Raw genomic sequence first — 23337 nt, forward strand, 5'->3', positions numbered from 1 at the left:
ACATCTTTGTTTGTATGTGGTGCTGAGGACCGAACCTGGGTCGCATGCATGCCAGGCAAGCGCGCTACCGCTTAAGCCACATCCCCAGCCCTAAGTGACTAGATTATGAGGGCTTCAACCACATCAATGGATTAATCCATCTGATTTGTACCTGAAGGGGCTACTAGGAGGTGGTGAAAACTGTAAGAGGTGGGACCTATTTAAAGATGTAGGTTTTTGTCTGCCATCTCCACAATTGATACTCCCCCTGCACCCTCAACCATCTCCCCATCCCCACCTTTTCTGTGGCCATGGGGATGAGCCACTCTGCTCCACCATGCTCTTTCCCCCATGATGCTTTCCCTTATTATAGACCCAAAGCAATGGAGCCAAACAACCATGGACTGAAATCTCTATAATCTTGAGCCAAAATAAATATTTCCTTAATTAAGTGGATTTTCTCAGGTATTTTGTAACAGTGATGAAAAACTAACACAGCAGTGAATAACAACAACCAAAATAACAAAATCTCAATCTTCTCGGAGCTCTATATTATGATGGGGAGAGAGAAAATAAACACAGCAGTTAGATGGTGATGAAGAATTCAAGTAATCAAGATGCCATCCTCTGAGGAAAGATCATTCCAGCTGGAAAGTATAAGTCAAAAAGTTCTGGAGCAGGAGCAAATCAGGCTGGTTCCAGAAAGAGCAAAGAGCCAGTATCCCTGGAGCCTGGAAAAGGGAATAATAGGAAGAGAAGAAAGCGGGAAGGGTAATGCCACACCTTGTGGGTCATTGAATTACTTTGGTTTTCATTGTAAGGCTGAAAGTCTATGGAGGGCATAGAACATAAGGGTTGATCTGATATGACATCTGTTTCATAGTTTTATAAGTATTCTACCTCCTCTTAAGGTGAGTAAAAAGACTATAGAGGAAACAATTGTTTCCTCAGAGTAATTATCGCCACTGCAAAAGTCCAGGAGAGAGATGATATGAACAAGGTTGAATTAAGGAAAAGTGATCAGATTAGATGTAGTTTGATGTCAGCTATCACCGCTGTGATTGGATGTGAGTTGTGAAAGGGAGGAGTTAAAGACGACATGGAGCACATGGAAGCATGGAGTTGCCATTTACTGAGATGGGCTACATTATGAGAAACACTTGCTATGAAAATCAGAAATTCAGTTTTAGAGATTGCTATGGTCTGAATGTTTGCATCCCCCAAATCCCCTAGTTGAAACCTGAGTGATGGGGTTAGCACGTAAAGCAGGTGGTACATACCTGTAATCCTAGCAGCTCAGGAGGCTGAGGCAGAAGGTTTGAAAGTTCAAAGCCAGCCTCAGCAATTTAGTGAGGCCCTAAGCTATTTAATGAGCCCCTGTCTCAAAATAAAAAATTAAAAGGGCTGAGAGTGTTGCTCAGTGGTTAGGTGCCCCTGGGTTCAATTCCTGGTACGAAGAAAAAAAAGACTGAAACTCGTGCCCTGTTGAAAGATGCCCCAGCCAGGTGTAATGGCACAGGTCTGAAATCTCAGCAACTTGGGAGCTGAGACAGGAGGATCGTAAGTTCAAACCAGCCTCAGCAACTTAGTAAGACCATGTCTCAAAATAAAAAGGACCTGGGATATAACTCAGTGGCAAAGCACCCGTGGATTCAATTCTCAGCACCAAAAATAAATAAGTAGATACCCCAGTAGCCAGTTGTGACTCAGGAAGCTGAGGCAGAAAGATTGCAAATTCAAGGTTAGTCTGGAAAAATTAGTGAGACTCTGTCTCCAAATAAAACTTAAAAGAAGGGCTGAGTTGTGCTCAGTGGTAGAGCAGTTGCTTACATGTGTGAGGCCCTGAGTTCAATCCCTGGTGCCAATAAAAAATTTTAAAAAAGGAAAAGAGCATCATGGGCAATTGAATGTGTCTGGAGTTCGGGACTGAAGGTATAAATTTGGAAATCTTAATAGTTAATATCTATACTATACAAATAACTGCAACAAATTGATGAAGAAAAAAATTAGGCAAATGATCAAGCATTTGAACTGACAGTTTTATAGAAAAGAACTGCAAATGGCCAATAAATAAATTGCAGTCACAGGGAAATTCAATTTCCTAAGAAAATGAAAATATTTTTTCACCTCTTCAGATTTGCAAAAGTATTGCCATCTATTGCTGAGAAAACCACATTCATATACGGATGATATCATGAATTCTACATCCTTCTTGAGAAATATTCAGACAGTATCGAATTTTGTGCTCAAGATTTTGTGGGTTTTTATTTATTTGTGTGTGTGTGTGTGTGTGTGTGTTTGGGTTTTCCATTTGTTTGTTTTGTTTTTTGGTACTGGGAATTGAACCCAGGAGCATTCTACCTCTGAGCTACCATCCCTAGCCCTTTTTATTTTTATTTTTTTAATGAGACAGTATATGGCTAAATTGCCCAGGCTGGCCTCCAACTTGTGATCCTTCAGCCTCCCAAATTGCCAGGATTACAGGCATGCACCACCATGCCAAGTTTGTCTTCTTTTTAAATATATAAGATTTTTTTATTGTAGTAAAAGATATATAACATAAAATATTATTTAAACTCTACTCAAGTGCACAGTTCAATGGTATTAAGTACATTCTCATTATTGTGCAACCATCACCACCATGCATCTCAGAACATTTTTATATTCCCCAGCTGAAACTCTGAACCCATTAAATACTAATCCCTAGAGCTGGAATGGTGGTGCATGCCTGTAATCCCAGCAGCTCTGAAGGCTGACACAGGAGGATCAGGAGTTCAAAGCCAGCCTGAGCAATAGAGAAGCACTAAGCAGGGGCTGGGGATGTGGCTCAAGCGGTAGCGCGCTCACCTGGCATGTGTGCGGCCCGGGTTCGATCCTCAGCACCACATACAGACAAAGATGTTGTGTCCGCCAAATACTAAAAAATAAATATTAAAATTCTCTCACTCTTTCTCACTCTCTCTCACTCTTTCTTAAAAAATAAAAAAAAAAAAAAAGAGAGAAGCACTAAGCAACTCTGTGAGACCCTATCTCTAAATAAAATACAAATAGGGCTGGGGATATGGCTCAGTGTTGAGTGCCCTTGAGTTCAATCCTAGTACAAAAACAAACAAAAAAAAAACAAAACACCTAACTCCTTTCTCCCCTGCCTGGAAACCACTATTCTGCTTTCTTTCTCTGTGAAATTTGACTACTCTAATTATTTGATATAAGTGAAATCATACAATTATTTGTTCTGTTACTAGCTAATTTCACATAGCACTTCAAGATTGATCTATGTTGGAGCAGGTATCAGAATTTCCTTCTTTTTAAGGCTGCATAATATTCCATAGCATGTATATACCACATTTTGTTTATCATCCATCAGTATACCCTTGGGTTGCTTCCACTTTCAGGCTATTATAGACAATGCTACTATGAACATTGGTGTACAAATATTATTTGAGACCTTGCTTTTACTTCTCTTGGATATTAAACAATATCCTGTAATTCCACCCAGTAGTGAAATTGCTGGATTTTGCTTGTTTTTTAATGGAAGTATAATTTATAGACAGTGATACTTTCCCTTTCTGGTGTATAGTTCTTTGAGTTTTGACAAACACCCCTATGACCATCATAATTGAAGTATAGAATAGATCTCTCACCATAAAAAGCTTCCTCATGATGTCTCTTTGCAGTCAACTCCCATGCTCAAGCCTCTGGCAAACACTTATATGTTTTCTTTCACTATATTGTCTTTTCCAAAATGTTGTTTATTAAATAGAGTCACATATATGTCGCTTTTCGAGTATAGCATCTTTCACTAAACAGTGCATCTGATATTCATCCATGTCATTGCTTGTATCCATAGTTGGTTCTTATTATCAATGATTGACATCATAAGAATGTACCACAATTTGTTTTTCCATTCCACAGTTGAAGGACATCTAGATTGTTTCCATTTTTTGGAGGTTATGACTAAAAAGTTTGTGTACAGGCATTTGGGCAAACAGGTTTAATAAACCTTGGTAAATATCTACAAAGCACAAGGTCATTTTGAGCAATAACAAGATTCTATAAAGTGTTGAGCACTATGTTAAACACTATGTTAAGCCCAGTAAATGGAGCTATTAGGAAAGTTTGCTACAAAATTTTATTATCAATCAAATTAAAAGAATGTATATGAGTGGGGACATATCGCAATGGTGGAGTGCTACACACAGGAGACCCTGGGTTTGATCTCCAGCACCCCCTACCACACATACATAACAGAAGAGAATTGTGGGGGACTGGAGGATAATCCTGAATCCCATTTTTACAAAAAAAAAGACACACCTCTCTTCTGTTTTGTTGTTGCTAGGGATAAAACCCAGGGTCTGATACATACTGGGCAAATACTACCACAGAGCTATAACAAGCCCCATTTTTTTTTTTTAAGTTGGGTCTTAAAAAAAACTTTGGCATGCTTCAAAATCACCTAGAAGACTCTTAAAAATAGTTTCTAGTCTTTAACCCAGCATTTCTTCCAGGCATGGTGGCAGGCACCTGTAACTCCAGCAACTCAGAAGGTTGAGGCAGGAGGATTGCAAGTTCAAAGCCAGCCTCAGCAATTTAGCAAGGCCCTAAGCAACTTAGGGAGACCCTGTCTCGAAATAAAAAATAGAAAGGGCTGGAATGTGGCTTATAGGTTAAGCATCCCTGGGTTCAATCCCCAATACAAAACAAAACAAAAAAGTTTCTGGCCAGGCGAGGTGGCACACGCCTATAATCCCAGTGGCTGAAGCAGGAAGATTGTAGAGTTCAAAGCCAGCCTCAGCAAAAGCTAGGCGCTAAACAACTTAGTGAAACCCTAACTCTAAATAAAATACAAAACAGGGCTGGGGATGTGGATCAGTGGTTGAGTGCCCTTGAGTTCAATCCCAGTATCAAAAAGAAAGGGGTGTGGGGAGAGGAACGGGGAGAGGAACAGGGAGAGGGAGAAGGAAAGAAGGAAGAAAGGGAAGGAGGGAGGAGGAAGGAAGGAAGGAAAGAAGGAGTGAGCTCCATATCTAGCCCCATGCCGTGGCACCTGTAATCTTAGCTACTCAGGAAGCTGAAGCAGGAAGATCTCAAGTTCAAGGCCAGCGTGGACAACCTAGCTAGACCCTGTCTCAAAATAAAAAAATAAGAAAGGCTGGGGATATAGCTCAGTATTTGCCTAGCATGCATGGGACCCTGAATTCAATCCCCCAGTACATAAAAAGAAGGGAGGAAGGAAACAAGGAGGGAGGAAGGGAGGAAAGGGAAAAGGAAGTGTTTATAACAGAGCCTGGAACTTAATACTATTATATAATAAGCACAATACAGGTATTTGCTAATATGATGAAAATTTCCTTTTTAAGTAAGTTTAAAAGTGAATCAATTTAAAGAAAATTACTTGGTAAATTATAGCACAGATGATTTATAGACATGGTGAAAACTGAGGGGTAGGGCCTGAAGTTGTAGCTCAGTGGTAGAGCACTTGCCTAGCATGTGTGAGGCACTGGGTTCAATTCTCAACACCATATAACAATAAGCAAATAAAATAAAGGTCTATCAACAACTAAATAATGTTCAAAAAAACTGAGGGGTAGCACAGAAATGCTTGAGTTTACAAAGAGTTTTTAAATATTTTTTTTTAGTTGTCAATGGACCTTATTTTATTTATTTATATGCAGTGCTGAGAATGGAACCCAGTGCCTCACACATACTAGGCAAGCGCTCTACCACTGAGCTACAACCCCAACCCTTGAGTTTGAAAAGATTTTCAAACTGTACTCCCTAGGGTTCTAGGGCTTTGGGGGAGTCCTGTGACAGGACTCAGCATCTTTGGTTGCAGATATACTTCTGTTTTGCAGATGTGGCTTCAAGGCATCTCAATAGTGTTCTGCAATATGCAAACAATTTAGAAATCACGTAGCTCAGAGTTCACAAAGAGAGCAGCTAATGGGCATGTTGATCTCTTAAGAGTGTTAACTGAGTGGTAGGGAATGGTGAGTAGTTCAGCTCAAAACGGTTAAGCCCTGCTGTTATTCCAGAATGGAGGTGTAAGAAGGTCAGGGGTTGGCTGTGGACAGAACCCAGAGATTTCTGTAATGGCCAGGAGGTAGGGAAGACATCCTGGATCTCACGCTTAAAAGGATTTGGCTCCAGGGACCAAGGGGAATAGGAATACAACCGCGTAAGTTTTGTCAGAAGGAACAGAGTCCAAGGCTGGCACTGGAGGTGGTGCCAGCATCCTTGAAGTGGAAAACAGGCAGGGCCTAGGGAATGGGAACAGAGCCAGGAGCCTCAAAGCCAAAGCCAACTAACTATAAAGCCCCCTCCTGATTCCAAGCAGGTGGCACAGGGGCAAAGTTTGTACTTCACCAGGTTGAAAAAGCAGTTTTGTTAAGGATAGGAAAGCCTAACGTGGCATAGGGTGGGGGTGTTGGGGGAACAGCTGAGGGGAGCCCCAAATCCAAGGCCCATGTGCTATTTTGGGTAACAGCCACTGGCTGAGAGAGGAATTTTGCTGGGGTTGTCTCCAGGGGCCCATGTGGCCTCAGAATCACAGCTTCAGCTCCCTTAACTTAGCATGTACCAGGCTTTCTGCCAAGCACTCACTTAGTAATTAAGACTTAATTAGGTTAATTAAGAGTTTTTTTTTTTTTTTACTTGTGAGTTGATAAAGAAATCAACTTGAGCCAGATTAATTTTAAAAGAGTATGGGGTCCTAAAGTTCCTACATTCTTATGAGTCCAACCACAGGGAGAAACTACAACTAGATCTGCTCTGATTTCTCAAGGAATGCAGGGGCTAGCACAGGTGGAGTTGATTTGATTCCAGTCAGCCAAGTGAGGGGAAAAGGGAGGCCACACACAGGAATACAACTGCTGTGGCCCTTCACTATTACCCTAAAGAGGAAGAGGGGCCTGAGGCCTGGTGTGTGGAATTTTTTTTTTTTTTTTTTGGCACTAGGGATTGACCCCACCTTTTTTTTTCCAGTTGTAGTTGGACACAATACCTTTATTTTGTACATTTTTATGTGGTGCTAAGGCTTGAGCGCCTCATACATGCTAGGAGAGCACTCTACTACTGAGCCACAACATCAACCCCAATCCCAGCCCTTTTATTACTTTTTATTTTGAGACAGGGCCTCGCTAAATTGCTGAGGGCCTAAGTTCCTGAGGCTTGCTTTGAAATTGTGATCCTCCTGCCTCAGTCTCCCAAATGCCTGGGAATACAGGTGTGTGCCACCACTCCTGGCCAGTGTGTGGATTTTAATCCAGGTTTTTTGGCTTCAAAGCTAAGGAGTAGCCCTGGGGCAAAACACAGAGCAGAAAGACTATGTTCACCAAGTCCATTAAGGGACACAGAGAGACAAAAGCAATGTTCCATATGAAAATAAAAGTTTAATTTGCCAAAGGAACCTCACAGTGACCCCTATATGCCCTGTGCCCAGTCCTCCTGGGCCTGAGCAAGCACAACTCACTCTTCTTCCTCTGTAGGGGGAAGGTGCTCAGCTGGCAGGACAGAAGAGAATCAAGGCGAGGCCCTGCTCAGAGGTGAGCAGGAGGCTGGGCTGAGTCCTTTCGGCCCTCACCAGCGATGGGCCGGCCTCGCTCCTCCCAGATGGTGAGGCCGTCACAAGAGCAGATCTGCTTGGGGTTTTGGAAAAGACCAGCGGAACGTGCAATGATGCCACAGGCCAACCTGAAGAAGGATGTATGGTCAGAGTAGACCCTTGTCTGGTACCTCCCAGGGTCCCATGTGTGCCACTGGCAGAGAACAGCCTCCTCTTGAGGGCAGTTACCCACCTCTCCCCGGAGTTTCCTGTGATCTTGGATAAGGGATGGCCACCCCGGCCCAGGTCATCTTCTCCCTCATCAACAACCAGGCTGCGACCAATCACGTCCCACACCTTTGAAGGGTGACAACAGTCTCAGAATCACTGTCCCTTTGGGAAGGGCCCAACCTTATTCCCAGCTCACCTTCAGCAGCTCATCCTCTATCCGGAAGACAGCTCGGCCATCAGCATCAGCATGGACATTGCCCAGGTCTCCGCGGTGCTAGTTGGAGACACAGTGGGAAGAAGGGTTACATGGGGGCACAGATATTGTTATCTTCTGGCTTTGTAGTATCTGATTTCTCTTCCCACTTCCCAAAACCACCAATTTCTTCCTGTGGGCCCAGTCAGTAGGATCAAGGGATGTTCTGGAACTCAAGGAAGGCAACTTGGACACTCCTTCCCTGAACTCAAATCCTAGGGGAAATGCCAGCACCCTGGAAAGGGCCAGCATCCCCATTCTGGGCAGTCACCCCTATTGGACCAGCCTGTCTTTCCTACATTGTCCAGCCCTACTTGCAGCCTTGATAGCCCAGTTCTTGCTTCTTTCCAAGCCCAGTTCTCCAGCCTCCTTTGGCTCTGCAGGCCCTTGGCAGTCTTCAATTCCCCTAGGCTTAAGTTGTGACAGTTGGCTTCTCTAACCATCACAGGAGCCAGCATCACTTCCCTGACTCCTGGCTCAAGGAAAGAAAGAAGAAACATGAGAGGGCAAAGGGCCTGTCCTGGCTCCAGAAGCTGGGTTTCCCCCCTTCATCATAGAAGGTAAGAAAAGCATCTAGCCAGGCATGATGGCACATGCCTGTAATCCCAACAGCTCAGGAGGCTGAGACTGGAGGATCGTGAGTTGAAGCCAGCCTCAGCAAAAACTCAGTGAGACCTTGTTTCTAAGTAAAATACAAAATAGGGCTGGGGATGTGGCTCGGTGGTCAAGTGCCCCTGAGTAGTTCAATCCTCCCCTCCAAAAGAAAAGAAAAAGCATCCTAACACATCTCCTGAACACCTCCAGTCAGATACTCTGGCAGGCATGGTGGGGTACATATGTGGTCTCCACCCTCAAAGGCCTCCGATATGAAATAGATGTGATCAAGAACATAGGTGAGGGGCTGGGGATGTGGCTCAAGTGGTAACGTGCTTGCCTGGCATGCGCGGGGCGCTGGGTTCAATCCTCAGCGCCACATAAAAATAAAATAAAGATGTTGTATTCACTGAAAACTGAAAAATAAATATTAAAAAAAAATTCTCTCTCTCTCTCCTCTTAAAGAAAAAAAAAAAAAAGAGGTGGGGCTGGGCATGGTAGCGCACACCTGCAATCCCAGTGACTTAAGAGGCTGAGGCAAGATCGCAAGTTCAAGGCCAGCCTCAGCAACTTGGCGAGACCCTGTCTCAAAATGAAAAATGAAAAGAGCTGGGGGGCTGGGGATGTGGCCCAAGTGGTAATGCACCCGCCTGGCATGCGTGGGGCACTGGGTTTGATCCTCAGCACCACATAAAAATTAAAAAAAAATAAAGATATTATGTCCACCTAAAACTAAAAAATAAATATTAAAAAAAGAGCTGGGGATATAGCTCAATGTCAAAGCACCCTTGGGTTCAATCCACAGTACCAAAAAAAAAAAAAAAAAAAGTAACACAGATGAGGACAATAGCTGGTATGTCCTGGGGTGATAGGACCTTATTGGTAAGCTACAGAAACCTACATCTGTGCAAATAAATCATCCCTGACCTGACATTTGAGCAAAAGCAAGTGCTGGAGCCAGTGTGGGCTGGTCCACAGGCCTTGCTGCTACATAGCAAAGCACACCAGCACATGGTGGGTGACAGGGCTGACAGCAGCAAGAATACTGTTTCTGCTTTATCTTCATGTTCAGAGGGGCATCTGTGGCCAGCATCTGTGGCCAGCACCTGGCACTTTTTGTTATACTGTCCTGTGTTGGGGACTTTAATGGTAGAAACCACCATCAAGGTCGGGGAGGTGTCAGGGCTAGGCTGGGAGCAGGCTGGGCATGACCCTGCAGGGGGTAAGGGAGAGACTATCTTCCCAGTCCCTCCCCTCAGCACACAGGCAAGTGGAATTGGGCCAAGGAGTCCTTGAACATCACACCAAGAAGCTGGGCCCAGTCTGTACCCTCAGGCACTGGAGGGCCAAGAAGGGTTTCAGGCAGGAGCGTGGCATGGTCCTTCCATGCTTCAGAGCAATCCCTCAGTACATTGTATGAAAAGGCAAGACTGAGGAGGGCTGGGAGAAAAGGGACAGAAGCTTAGAGATCATTAGGAGAGATGTGCAAGGGACAACCAGCTTGGAAACGAATTCCCACAATGAATTCATTTCCAGTGGGGCAAAACCAAGTGCTGTATGGAAACTGGAGATCTCATGACAGCCTTGGCTGCTCAGCTCTTACTCACTTCTTCCTGGGGTGCAATATGGCTGCCAACTCCATCCACTTTGGGGCAAAGAACCAGGTGACAAGGTAGTTTCTTGCCCTCCAGAAACACTCCTGCTGTGCCATACCTCCTGGCTGGCCTGGCCTCCAAGCCACCACCACTCACCCACCCCACCCCACCCACCCCCCCACCCCGCCCTGGATCTGCCGTTCCCACGCTCATTCAAGGCTCAAGGAGGCAGGCAGGGTGGAGATGCACCTCCCCTATCCACGTCGGTGTGATTTACCCCCTGGAGAGGGGGCTAGACTGAGTGTCACTTCCTAGATTAGGTTACAACAAGAACCTGGCTTCAGTCTTGGAGGCTTTCACACTCTTACTCATGCACTCTAAAGGAAGCCAGCTACTGCCCTAGCGAGAGACCCACGTGACAAAGCACTAAGTATCTGGCCAACAGCCAAGGAGGACCTGAAGCCTGTCAACAGCAACTCTTGCAATAGCAAGCTGGGAAACTGATCCTTTCCATGTTGAGCCCTCAATGACTGCAGCCCCATGAGATCCTGAGCCAGAAACACCCAGATTCTGGCCCAAAGAAACTGAGATGATCAAAGTCTACTGTTTTATATGCTAAAGCTGAGTCATTTGATTTGAGGCAGAAGATCACTAATGCCCTGGACACTGAGGACATTTTGTCTCCCCAACTTCTCAGGGGCAAAATTAGAGATTTTGACCACTAGAAACAAGACAGAGCTGTCCCAAATCCAAAATAATCAGTTACATGAAATAATAAACATCCAAGTTGAATAATATCCAAAATGCTTGAGGTCAGTGATTTCCAAGTGTTTCAGATTTTAAAAAAGTTCTTATACACTTTACTGGTTGAGCAACCCTAATACAAAAATCCAAACTCTTAAAAATACACCTCACTCTGCAGTGGAGTACTTGCTAGCATGTTCAAACCTCTATACCTCTATCTCCTCCAAAACAAAAAGGACTACACTCAAAGTTCCAGATTTAGAGTATTTGGATTTTGGATTTTGAGGTTAAGGATGCTTACCCTGTACCATGGTTTCATTGGTTTTGTGTCAGAGGTTGAAAATGTTCATCAAGATAGAAAATAAAGCTGGGCATGGTAGCACACACCTATAATCCCAGCAACTTGGGAGGCTTAGGCAGGAGGATTATAAGTTTGAGGTCAGCCTCAGCAACTTAGTGAGTCCCTAAGCACTGTCTCAGTGAGACCCTGTCTCTAAATAAAAAAATAAAACATAAAAGGATCTGGGGATGTGGCTCAGTGAATAAGCACCCCTGGGTTCAATCCCTAGTACCAAAATAAATAAATAAATAAAATCATATTTAAAGAAAATGTAATATAAAAATAAAAAAATACAGGCAGGAAAAGGTATTTTACAAGGTAAAGAAGTTTTGAAGATCTCATAAGTAATGAGAGACAGATGTGAACAAAAGAAAAAAAATAAAAACAAGGCCCCGAGTCCTGCCACATTAGAAGGAGCTGGCAGGTTTCCAGCACCAGGAACCTGCCTTTGGCTGTTATCTCCAAGAGCTGGGGGGACATAGACCCCCAGAAAGGAGATGATAAGAGGTGTGACAGGGCATTAAGGAACATGCAGTCCCCCCTTCAATGGCTTCCAGCCCCTGGGAAGGCATCAGGAGGAAAGTCTCAGGTTAGTGTGAACAGGTATTTTACACCACTTTCATGTCCTCTAATCTGTACTTTGACAAAGTGACCTCAGTCCCCAAGCCTGTCAAGCCAGTCTCTAGCAGGACTTTAATAACTTTTTTTCTTTTATTGATTTATTTTTATGTGGCAATATCAAGTTTCTAGTTAAAAATAAATTTACCTCAGCTATCTGTGAGCCTGCAGTCCTAGCTCTTAGGGAGGGTGAGGCTAAGACCAGTCTGGGCTTAACATAGCAAGACCCTATCTCAGTCAGTCAATCAATCAATCAATCAATCAATCAATCTTCCTTAGTGATATGAAATGAGGTCTTGATTTGCTTCAAAATACTGGTGGAGAAGGGCCAGGGACATAGACAAAATAATGGTGACCATGAAATGGTAACCTGAAGTTAGATGATAAAGACATGGCAGTTTTGGGTTTTTTAGAATATTTTGTAGCTGTAGATAGATATAATGCCTTTATTTTATTTATTTTTATGTGGTGCTGAGGATAAAATCCAGTGCCTCATACATGACAGACAAGTGCTCTACTATTGAGTCACAGCCCCAGCCCCACATGGCCGTTTTTGATATTTATTGCTCTACTTTGGAACATGTTGAAATTTCCTGGGATTGATTGAAAATAATAATAATGACAACAACAACAGTAATAATAATACAACTAAATTTATCGAAGGAAAAAAATGAGTCAACTTAAACAATTGAGGAAGGTACAAACCCGACTCAGATAATTCGAAAATCTTTGAGGTGGCATGTGATTGACTCCCTGAAGTCAGGGAAACAATCTTCTGGAGAGAATACAATGCCAGGACTGGGGTCCTAGTGTCAGGGGCAGCCTTTTTAGTAAAACCTTCAATTTCCACACCCTCACCTGCTCTGCTGGGAGGCGGTTTCCCACTGGCCCTTGGGTTGGATCAGGTGTCAGCCTGGGTTCCTGGGGCTCCAGCAAGGATTATACCACTAGACTGTGAGCCCCCTGGAGGCAGGCACTGGGCTATGCAGTGTTATTTCCCAAGGCCTTGCTCACAGAAAAGAATTAACAAATGTTCTTACACTGAACAAAATGAAATGAGAGGAAAAGACCCCATCACACTCCAAGGCCCCAGGAGCTGCCTGCCCAGCCTCTGAGACCTGGGTTTTCTCTATACCCGAACCCAGCCCAGATGAATACTTACCCGTTCAGAGTCCTCTGGTCCCCCATGAGATGTTCCATCAGGGTTAAAGTGGTCCCCACAACTAAGGAGGAGAGGTAGCAGGTGGGCAGCAGAACAGCAGCTCACAGGCCAAGTTGGTCCACTTTCTTCTCTATCTACATTTGTTTCATTCATTCAACAAATAGGCCTACTCTGTTCCAGGCTTTGGGGAGATGGCAACAAGAAGGAAGGGTTTGGATAGAATAATGGGTTTGTGTTTTGCCTGAATGAGCTTTTGGTCCAGGAGAGATATAAAGGAGTAAACATCTAATTATATGACAGTAGGACAAAAACTCTGTCACAGACCCTGCCCTTCATCTGAGAGGCAGTACAATAGTTCCCAGCAGGAGCGTCCGAATCAGACCTTGATTCAAATCCCAACTCTACCTTTCACATCCTCTGGGATCTTTTGTAAACCATTTAATCTCTTTGAGCCTCAGTTTCTTATCTGTAGGCTGAGCCTCCTGGGGTTCTTGTGAGGATCAGGTGTGAAAGCACACAGATGAAGCCACTATCAGGGATATTATGGATGATATACCTGCTGCAGTTCCTCGTGAGATCACCATACTGATGGACGTGGAGTCCATGCAGCCCAGGCTCTAGGCCGTCGATGGTTCCCTCGATGAGGCAGCGCTCAGGGGTCAGCTGTAGGAAGCGCACCACGCCCTGCACGGTGCCAGGGCCCCCCAGAATGGCCACTGCTGCCCCCAGATTCTCTGCAAAGTATTGGACACTCAGGCTGGTTTGCCACCTTACTCTGCTCTACCTCTTCATCAACTCAGGAAGGGCAGGGAGTCTCATATGACTTTCACACTGTCCCCAAAGTCACTCCAACCAAGAGTATGAGAATCGTCTGGGTAGATTTGAACCAGTAGTGGGCTAGCTCCCTCCCAGAGAGTCAGAGGCCAAGGACACAGTGGTCACTCACGCAACTGGCTGCTGCCCATGCCCTTGAGTACGGCCTGCCGCCCAGTGCCTTCTAGGAGCGCCTGCACCTCCTGGCTGGGCAGAGTGGTCTGCACCAAGACCATCTGGTTCTCCAACTGTACCTCCATACCCTGGATACCTGGGAGGAGACAGAGGGCAGAAGACAGCAGAGGAATGGCATCCATGCTCACAGCGGGAAGGAGACAGCAACCAACCTTAATTTCACCAACCTTCCCATGGTCAGAAGTCAGCGTGGAGGCTTTCTTCTAGCTGGGTGAACTTGAAGAAGCTTTCTGTGAGTACTTTCTACATACTAGGTATTATTTATAACTTTTGAAACAGAAAATTCTTCTTCAAATATTTTTATAAAAGTGGGCTATCCAGCTGAATTCACAATAGCTAAACTGTGGAACCAACCTAGATACTCATCAATAGCTGAGTAAAGAGATAAATAGCTGGATAAAGAGACTGTGGAATATTACTCAGCATTAAAAGAAAATAAAATCGTGGCATTTGCAGGTAAATGGATGGAGCTGGAGAATATTATGCTAAGCGAAGTAAGCCAATCCCCAAAAACTAAAGGCCGAATGTTTTTCTCTGATTAGTGGATGTTTATCTATGATGGTGGGGGGGCATGGGAAGAATGAAGGATCTTTGGATTGGGGAAAGGGGAGGGTGGGTAGGGGTTATGAGGGTAGGAAAGATAGTGGAATGAGATGGACATCATTACTCTAGGTACATGTACACAAATGATGCATCTCTACACTGTGTACAACCAAAGAATTGAAATGCTGCGCTCCATTTGTATATGATCAATTGAAATGCATTCTGCTGTCATGAAAAACTAAGTACAACAACAACAACTAACAACAACTATATATATATATATATATATATATATATATATATATATATATATATATATATATATAAAGTGGGCTATCCATAGCAGCATTATTTGTGACAGCAAAAAGGTGAAAACAACCCAAATGACCATCAACTGACAAAAGGATAAACAAAAACAATATCCATGCAATGTGGGATATTAGCTATAAGAAGAAATGGAGTCTGGATACCTGATACAACATGCCTGAGCCTCCAAACATTTTGCTATGTCAAAGCCAGTCTCAAAAGACCACATGTTATATAAGCCTTTTTTTTTTTTTTTTTTGGTACTGGGAAGTGAATACACGGGGTACTTTACTGCTGAGCTACAACCCCAGTCATCTATCTGTGTGTTTCCTTCACACAGGAGTGTTTAACCACTGAGCCACACCCCCAGTCCTTTTTTTAAATTTGAGACAGGGCCTCCCTAAGTTGCCGAGGCTGGCCTTGAACTTGTGATCCTCCTGCCTCATCTTCCCAGGTGCCTGGGATTATAGGCATGTGCCACCATGCCCAGCCTATGATGCTATTTATATGAAATGTCGAGAATAGTAGACAGAAAAGTTAGGGGTCAGGGTTGGGAAACAAGAAGTAGATACAGGATTAAAGTTAAAGGATACAGGATTTCTTGTATAAAATCATGAAAACGTAAAATTGATAGTGATAGCTGCACAACTCTGCGAATATACTGATTGAATTGTACACTTTAGATAGGTGAATTTATGTCAATTTTATCTCAGTAAGCCAGTTACATGCATTATAAAGGGGGGCTTATCACCACTACCTTGAGAGCCATGTCAACTGAGCAGGCACCATGGGCCAGATCCTCCTTGATGATTTTACCAGTATTGACTCATTTGATACCAAGAGTAACCCTGTGAATTAGGTGCTATTATTCCTATTTCCAGGTAAGGACACTGAGGCACAGAGAGATGAAGAAACTTGCTTGAAGTCACACTGTGGTAAGTTATGGAACTGGGAATCCCAGGCAGCCTTGCTCCAGAGTGCAGGCACTTAACCCAGATACTTGGCTCACCCCAAGAAACAGCCGGTCACCTCCAGGCTGGGCTGAGCCCTTACATACCTGTCCTACAGCAGCTCATACTTCCCCTGAGAAACTCACTCTGCATTGATTATAATCCTGTTTTATTCTCTAGGCTGCTATCTCTGCGAGGGCAGAAGCTCTGTGTGGATCACAGGGGACAAGTTCAAAAGTCAATGTGTCAGAAAAAGAGCCTATGGAGTCCCCATTGCCCTTGAAGTCCCTGCAATTGTCCTGTATACATAAGTCTGCAGAAGGATTCTTATATACTCATGAAGAGAGCCTCAAGTAACTAATGCATATTATCTAGTTATGACTTTTAAAAAATCACCTTGACTTTAACAAGGAAAAAGTACTGGAGGGGAAATAGAGGCAATAGGGAGCTCAAAGCTGGCTTCTTGTATAGGCCAGGGAAAGGTGAGGGGGGCTTGCGTTAGTACACAGGCCCAAGTGTGTTTTGAACAAACAGCAGATAAAGGCCTGGCCTAGACGTGTTTCCAGACCCTGGGGTCTTCCAAGAAGAGCTGATTCTCTGCTTCTAAAGCTCCTGTAGCTATGTCGCTTTTTAATTTCTGACCCAAGTCTGCACCAGAAGTCTCATTATCCAGCCAAGCAGAAGTTCCCTATGGCTGGTGAACCTCGGAATGTGGCTAGGCCAGGCTTTGGTTAGCCCAGGGCCTAGAAGGAAAAAAGAGAGACCACAGGAACTCCAGACCAAGTGATAGGAGCTCAAGGAGTTCAGCCCTGAGCTAGGAGCTCCTTAGACTCACCCCTGTGAGAAGAGCAAAGCGCTCCTTCCCAAGGCCAAGCAACACTCCTCTCTCTCTGTATTCTGGAGACTGTGATTCCCCTGCCCAGGCCATGAGAAACCCAAGCTGGTTGAAGTTACCCAGACCAGAAAACACAGGGTCACCAGATGTCTCTTTCTGGTACCTAAAAAAACCTGCTGAGGGCCGAACACAGCCCTCTATCCAACAAAAACTCCAGCTGTCTGCTTTCCCAGCAGGAATGTTTTATAGGAAATGGAAGGCATTGTGTCCTGGAAAAGCCATGCTCAGACACTCTGCTCTGAGTAGAAAGGCTCAATTTCCATCAGACCCTCACCTGCCATCCCAAAAAAGGACCCTAAGCAAACTCATCTTCAAGATCTGCCCTGTAGGGGTTGAGGATGTAGCTCAGTGGTAAAGCACTTGCCTAGCATGCATGAGGCCCTGGGTTTGATCCCAGCACTGCAAAAACAAACAAACAAAAACTGTTCCCTCACACCTCCCTTCAAGCAGATCACCATCTGTAAGCCCTTCCTCTAATAATCCCCTGAGATTTTCTGGGCTCTTACTACCTGGCCAAGACTTTGTTAAAGTACTTTATAGGTATTAGCTAATTTACTCTTTATAATGATCCTTCAGGGTAACTTCTGCTATCATCCCCATTTAAACACTGCAGAAATACAGACACAAAAAGTCACATGTATGAAGTCTCCAGTAAGTGGCAAATAAGGGATTTGAACCTAAACAGCTCTGATTCTGGAGTGCACCCTGCTAACTACAACACACAATGCCAACCTAGGCAGGATGCAGGGCTACCATTTTCCTGGCTTCAGAACCCACCTCATCTCCTTCTCTCTCAGAACCATTTTTCCTGTTCTGTAAATGCCACCTGAGCATCATCTTTACCAAAGCACAGTGGTGACCTTTCTCTCTAAAAGCCTCCCAGTATTTGGCCCATACCTACAGAATGGCTGGAAGAACTTTTAACAGAATCAAAGGAAGCCAGTTCCCAGGGCCAAGCCAGTGGCTCCTGCCTTCAAATCTTTCTGATTGTGCCAAGTCAACTCCAGACCGGCTGGCTTTTTAAAAATGCACCAGGGCCAAGGTTGCAGTTTGCTTTGTCAGGACTGTTGACTAAGCAAGAACAGCCTGAGCTTCAGGGAACTCCCTCAGTAGGAGGAGCTGTACTCTGACTAGCTCCTCACTCCAGGGAACCGGAGGCTCCGGCAGTTAGAGCCTTTAGAGGGCTCTGACAGGATAAGCTCCAGACCTGTATGCTAGGCTCTGCCTCTGGGTCTCTGTGTGCCTAAGAATACTCCTTTCACCCTCTGGGTATCCATTTCTGCATCTGTAAAATGGAAGTAGGGCTGGACTAACACACTAGCCTGGTTCTTCCCAAGGGACCAGAAAGGTTTATCCAGCTCTTACCTGCCACCCCTTGCAGGGACTTGCGCACCGCGTCCACACAGCTCTGGCAGGTCATCTGTACCGCGAACTCCAACTGCAAGGGACGCAGAGACCAGCAGATGAGGACTGGGGACCTATTATCTAGCCTGACCATATTTCACCACCTGACCTACACTGTAATCACTCCACGACCTGGAGACGTGTCTCATGTGACCCTTCTTCGAGTCTTTTTTTTTTTTTTTGGGGGGGGGGGTTTCCTGGGGATTGAACCCAGGGACGCTTAACCACTGAGTTACATTCCCAACCCACTTTTTAAATTTTTTTATCTCGAGACAGGATCCAGCTTAGTTGCTGGGGCTGGCATTGAACTTGCGATCCTCCCGTCTCTGCCTCCGACTCGCTGGGATTACAGGCGTGCACCACCGAGCCCGGCTAAAGCCCCTTCTTCATCGCCTCTCCTGATCATTCTAGGACCGTGGTTTCACCCAGCAACACTCAAGCCAGGGGCCTTGCTACCCTCGCGTTCAGTGGTCACAGTCGCCGCCCCAAATGCCAGCTCCTTTCCGGCTTCCCAAGATAACGATCACCCCAGGGGCTGAGGCCGTGCCGGGCGAGGATCCACTCGAAGCTCCGCTCTCACCGTGCACAGGGTCCCACTGTCCCCGGAGTCCGAAGCCATCCTGGTCCTGCTCACACCACCTGGCGGAACGCAACCACTCAAGTCCACAGGCCAACTCCACGCAACGCTGCGAGGGGCGGAGCCCCGGGGAACCACACTTTGCCCCGCCTCCTGGCGCATGCGCACGCTTGGGCCTGGCCCGACGAATCCGGAGCGGCGGGCACTGGCTACGCAGGCGCACTCGGGCCTTCGGGCCCTGGTTACCTTAGTAACCATTTGGCGTCCTCTGCCCGGACAGAGGGCTCCGCCTGCGCTAAGATGGAGCCCCCGAAGGTAGAGTCCGAGTTACAGCGGTTTTATCACCAGTTGCTGAGCCCGCTGTCACTCTTACCCCGCAGGGTGACGCCCCCAGAGCCTCAGAAGCGCAGCCCGCAGGTCTTGAGAGTACAAACCGTGTCTCTGGCAAAGCTGAGGGTGGCGCCGCTGTGCCGCCAGGTGGCCAAGTTGCTGGCCAACAGCGGGCTGGCGTCCTGGGTACCTTCTGAAGGCCGACTCCGTCTCACCAAGGTCATCCTGGACGAACTAAAGTGCAGCTGGCGGGAGCCTCCTGCTGAACCTAGTCTGAGCTACGAGAACAACCAGAAGCTGAGGAAGCGACTCGAGACTTACGTGCTGCTCAGCTGTGAGCAGCTCTTTTTACGCTACCTGCACCTGCTGGTGACTATGTCGACCATGTCGAAGGTCTTCACTGAATCAGCCACCCTCACCCGGTTGGCTGCCAGCCTTGCCAGTGATTGCACAATCTTCCTTACCAGTCCCGACGTCTACCGTTGCCTGCTCGCGGATTTCCAAACCCTGCTGAAGGCAGAGCACACCCACAGCAGCATGGACAAGCGGCGCCCACCCTGCCCCATTGGGCCTTTCAAACTGTGCCCGATCCCCTGGCCTCACAGCACGGGCTTCGCGGAAGTGCCATGCTCTAGCCTCAACCTGAACTACCTTGTCCAACTCAGCCGCTCACAGGAGTTTTTTACTGAGCCTGAATTGGATCCAGTGAAGGAATTGAAGTCCATCCCTCAGTTGAAGAGTAGAAAGCCTCTCCGCTGGCTGCCTACTGCAAGAAAAGAGAAAGAAATCGACTTCAGTTCTTCACAGATGGTGTCAATTCCCAGCCACTCTGTGACTCCCACCAGTAGAGGTTCCCTCCCCCATTCTTTACCTGTCCTTTCCCAGCCACAGAGAAGCCAATCCATGCCTTGTCTTCGTGAGGACTGGAAGCTGGCAGATAAATTGGGTCTTTCTACACTCCCTTCTCATTCCTTAACCCCTCTGGTCTTGCCTCCAGGAGAAAGCAAACCAAAGCTGACTGGGGACATTGTGGCTGCGGATCTGAAGCAAATGATAAAGAACATGAAGTTGGAGTGGACTCACTACTCAGCATTGGACTTTGGCTTGCCCCCACTCCTGAGGGTTGTGACCTACCACCCAGCTGCCAGGCATCACCTGGAGGAACTGCAGAGAATGTTAAAGAGCTTCCAGGAAAGAGAAGCCTTTGGACAGTGGGACCACCTGCACCTCAAATCCCCTCCACTTTATCCACAGCCAGTGACTACTACTTTGAAGTTGAAAAATAAAGTCGTGGTCCAGGCAGCAGCTGTGCGACTTTCTGATAGAAACTTTTTGGACTCTTTCCATGTTGAGGGGGCCAGAGTCTTGTACAACCACCTGGCTGGTGAACTGGACTCCAAAGTTATAGACGAAATGGATATAGAGCACCTCATTGGCAGTAGCACCAAGGAGGTCTATGAAGAGTTGATGAGCCGTGTCTCTACTGACCATTTCTGTTTTGACCAAGGACCTCTGGTTGAACCTGCAGCAGATAAAGACTGGTCAGCCTTCCTGTCCTCAGCCTTTCTGCGCCATGAAAAACAATTTCAAATAGTCAACCCTGATCTGACTGGACTTTACCAGAGAACAAATGTTTTGCAGTCAGACGCTGAGAGGATGCCTTCTCCCACAGCACCTCAACCAAGCAAAGGCTGGGAAAAGCGGTCAAAGAAGATCTCCTGGCTGACCTGGTGGAAAAGCACCCTGTCTGTGGATGACTACTTCAAGTACCTCACCAACCAGGAGACAGATTTCCTCCATGTCATCTTCCAGATGTTTGAAGAGGAGGCACCTGTGGAGGTTCCAGTATGCATCAAAGAGTCCCCAATTATTCAGCGGCCCCCCCCCCTGTTAGAAGATGAAGAGCCAGACTTTGTGCCAGGAGAGTGGGATTGGAACACAGTGCTGGAGAACAGGCTGGAACGTGATAAGAACCAGATCCCGAGCCTGCAGAAGCGTCTAGAACGACTGTGGTCTGTTCTTGAGGTCCCTCACAACGTCCGGCTGGACATGGCCATCAAGTACAGCTCCAAAGCCCGTCTGAGGCAGCTGCCCTCATTAGTAAGGGCCTGGGAACGGGCCTTGAAGCCCATTCAGCTGCGGGAGGTATTGCTGGCGAGACTGGAGTGGTTTGAACAGCAAGCCTCTGACCCCAACCGCTTCTTCCAAAAGTCTGAATTGGGCCTGAGTCATCTCCTGCGGGAAAATCAGTTACGAAGCTATTTCCACAGGAAGCTCAATCAAATTGAGGCTTCTTTGGTTTCCCTCCTGAAGGAGATTGAATTAATCTTTGGTGAACCAGTGACCTTCAAGGGACAGTGCTACCTAGACAAGATGAAATGGGACAAAGTGGAGATGCTCTACTGGCTCCAACAGCAGCGGCGGGTTCACTACCTGGGCCAGGACAAAAAGGCCTCCCAACAATCAGCCCTGTTCAAAAGGCATAACAGCCAGTCTTTACTAGTTCCTGGGAACACGCCCAATACCCTTTAACCAGACCAAGCATCCTCAAATCTCTCCCTCATCTCCAAACACTCAACAACTCATCCAGACCTCTTGATGGCTTTGGAAGAAGAAGTATGGGTATCTCTAGCTGGGGGTGCAGGTCTCAGGAGCATTGCACTTCGAACTACAAAGGACTGAGATTTAGTCTTTGAAAGTGAAGTTCTCACAAAAGAATTCCCAAGTCCAGTATTCCCATTTATGTCAACAGCTTGGTAGAATATAATCAAAATCTCTTATCAAAAAAACTGAGACTGTCCCTTACAAAACATCAGACAGACAAACCATAATCTTTGGAACATTCTTGTCCTTTAACATTTCTATCTCAGAAATAAATTGGATGATCAGAGCCCTAATTAATGGCGTAACAGGTAAGAACTAGGGCTCAGGAGTCAGATATGGATTTAAATTCTGGCATGTGATCTTAGGCAAGTTACCTGACTTCTCTGCCCTTGGATCATCATGTCAAATGAAGGAGTTAAGTTCAGGTTACCCCTTCCAGTTTTTGCATTTTATTGGTAGGGCTCAAAGTTTTAATTAAATTTTTACCAGCTAATACAAGCATCTGGTACAAAGTATATCAGGGTGTGTACTGAAACGTAAATCTCACTCCCATGGCTCCTTTGGATCCCTGCTTTCCTCTCTGGTATAACAACTGTTACCAGTTTCTCATATTTACTGAGCATCAATTAGGTGTTAAATGCTTGGTCTACATCAGTGAACAAAACACAGACCATTACAACCTTTGTAGAGTTTATATCCAATTAGGAGAAAACAGACAATAAGCCATAAACATGGCACTTAAGCACATTGAATAACTGAACATTTGAAGGTGATGAGCATTCTGGAGAAGAGAAGAGTAGGGTAAGAGGAATTCTAGAGGATGGTGGGCTAGTTTTAATTACAGTGGCCAGGTACAGGCCTCACTGGGAAGGTAAGACTTGAGCAAAATCTTGAAAGAGGTGAAAAGTGAGCCCTGTGGACATTCAGGAGGAGAACTTTCCTAACAGCCGTGGCAGAGCCAAAATAGGCCATGCCTAGGGTATTCTGGCCACAGCAAGGTGGTCAGGGGCTGCAGAGTGAGGGGTAGAGACAAGTCCAAGGGTCATGACAAGGTGTCATTGGGCAAATTAGAAGTGGTAAGGCCTTTAGATCACATATGAACTATTTCAGAGATAGCCTGTGCATATATGAGCTTATTTGTACACATCTTTGCAATTTATAACTACACCAATGATCTCAGCCTAGACCTCTGTTTTGTCCTTCCTTTTTTTTTAATTACTGCATATACCTCAAACTCATTTATACGTGAATTTAATATACATCCAACTATACAATCATTCTTTTGACAGCTCTACAGTATTCCAGTGTGTGTGTATATCTCATTTAACCAGTCCCTTGTATCAGATAATCTCAAACAAAAATGTTGCTCTAAAAAATTCCTTGTTTGGGGATAGGGATGTAGCTCAGTGGTGGAGTGCTTACCTTACATGCTTGAGGTCTCAGGTTTGATTCCCTAGCACCACAAAGAAAAATCCTCAGGGAAGAGGATTTATGTAGCTCAGTGTTAGAGTGCTTGCCACACATGCATGAGGCACTGGGTTCGATCCTCAGCACCACATAAAAATAGATAAAGATATTGTATTTAAAAAAAAAAGAGGAGTTTAAAAACAAAAATACTTGTTCATCTATTTAGTCTGTGCATCTCTAGCTCTAGTTGAAGT

General features: G+C 45.6%; 2 protein-coding genes across 2 annotated transcripts; one reads left to right on the forward strand and one right to left on the reverse strand.

Annotated features, from left to right (window-relative positions):
- Positions 1–7350: 7350 nt before the first annotated feature.
- On the reverse strand, positions 7351–19132 carry Ccs (copper chaperone for superoxide dismutase). Its single transcript, XM_046445154.2, has 8 exons — positions 18746–19132; positions 18127–18199; positions 14006–14143; positions 13616–13793; positions 13060–13120; positions 7950–8027; positions 7776–7879; positions 7351–7671 (listed from the first exon to the last, which is right to left on the reverse strand). The coding sequence occupies exons 1-8, from the start codon at positions 18998–19000 to the stop codon at positions 7518–7520; spliced, it is 1041 nt and encodes a 346-aa protein (XP_046301110.1). The 5' UTR covers positions 19001–19132; the 3' UTR covers positions 7351–7517.
- On the forward strand, positions 19027–23236 carry Ccdc87 (coiled-coil domain containing 87). The gene has a single exon (XM_046445153.2). The coding sequence runs from the start codon at positions 19043–19045 to the stop codon at positions 21602–21604; it is 2562 nt and encodes an 853-aa protein (XP_046301109.1). The 5' UTR covers positions 19027–19042; the 3' UTR covers positions 21605–23236.
- Positions 23237–23337: the final 101 nt, after the last annotated feature.

The sequence above is a fragment of the Marmota monax genome, unplaced genomic scaffold (assembly GCF_021218885.2).
Source record: "Marmota monax isolate L192 unplaced genomic scaffold, Marmota_monax_Labrador192_F-V1.1 WCK01_AAM20220418_F8-fsc00038, whole genome shotgun sequence".
Classification (NCBI taxonomy): domain Eukaryota; kingdom Metazoa; phylum Chordata; class Mammalia; order Rodentia; family Sciuridae; genus Marmota; species Marmota monax.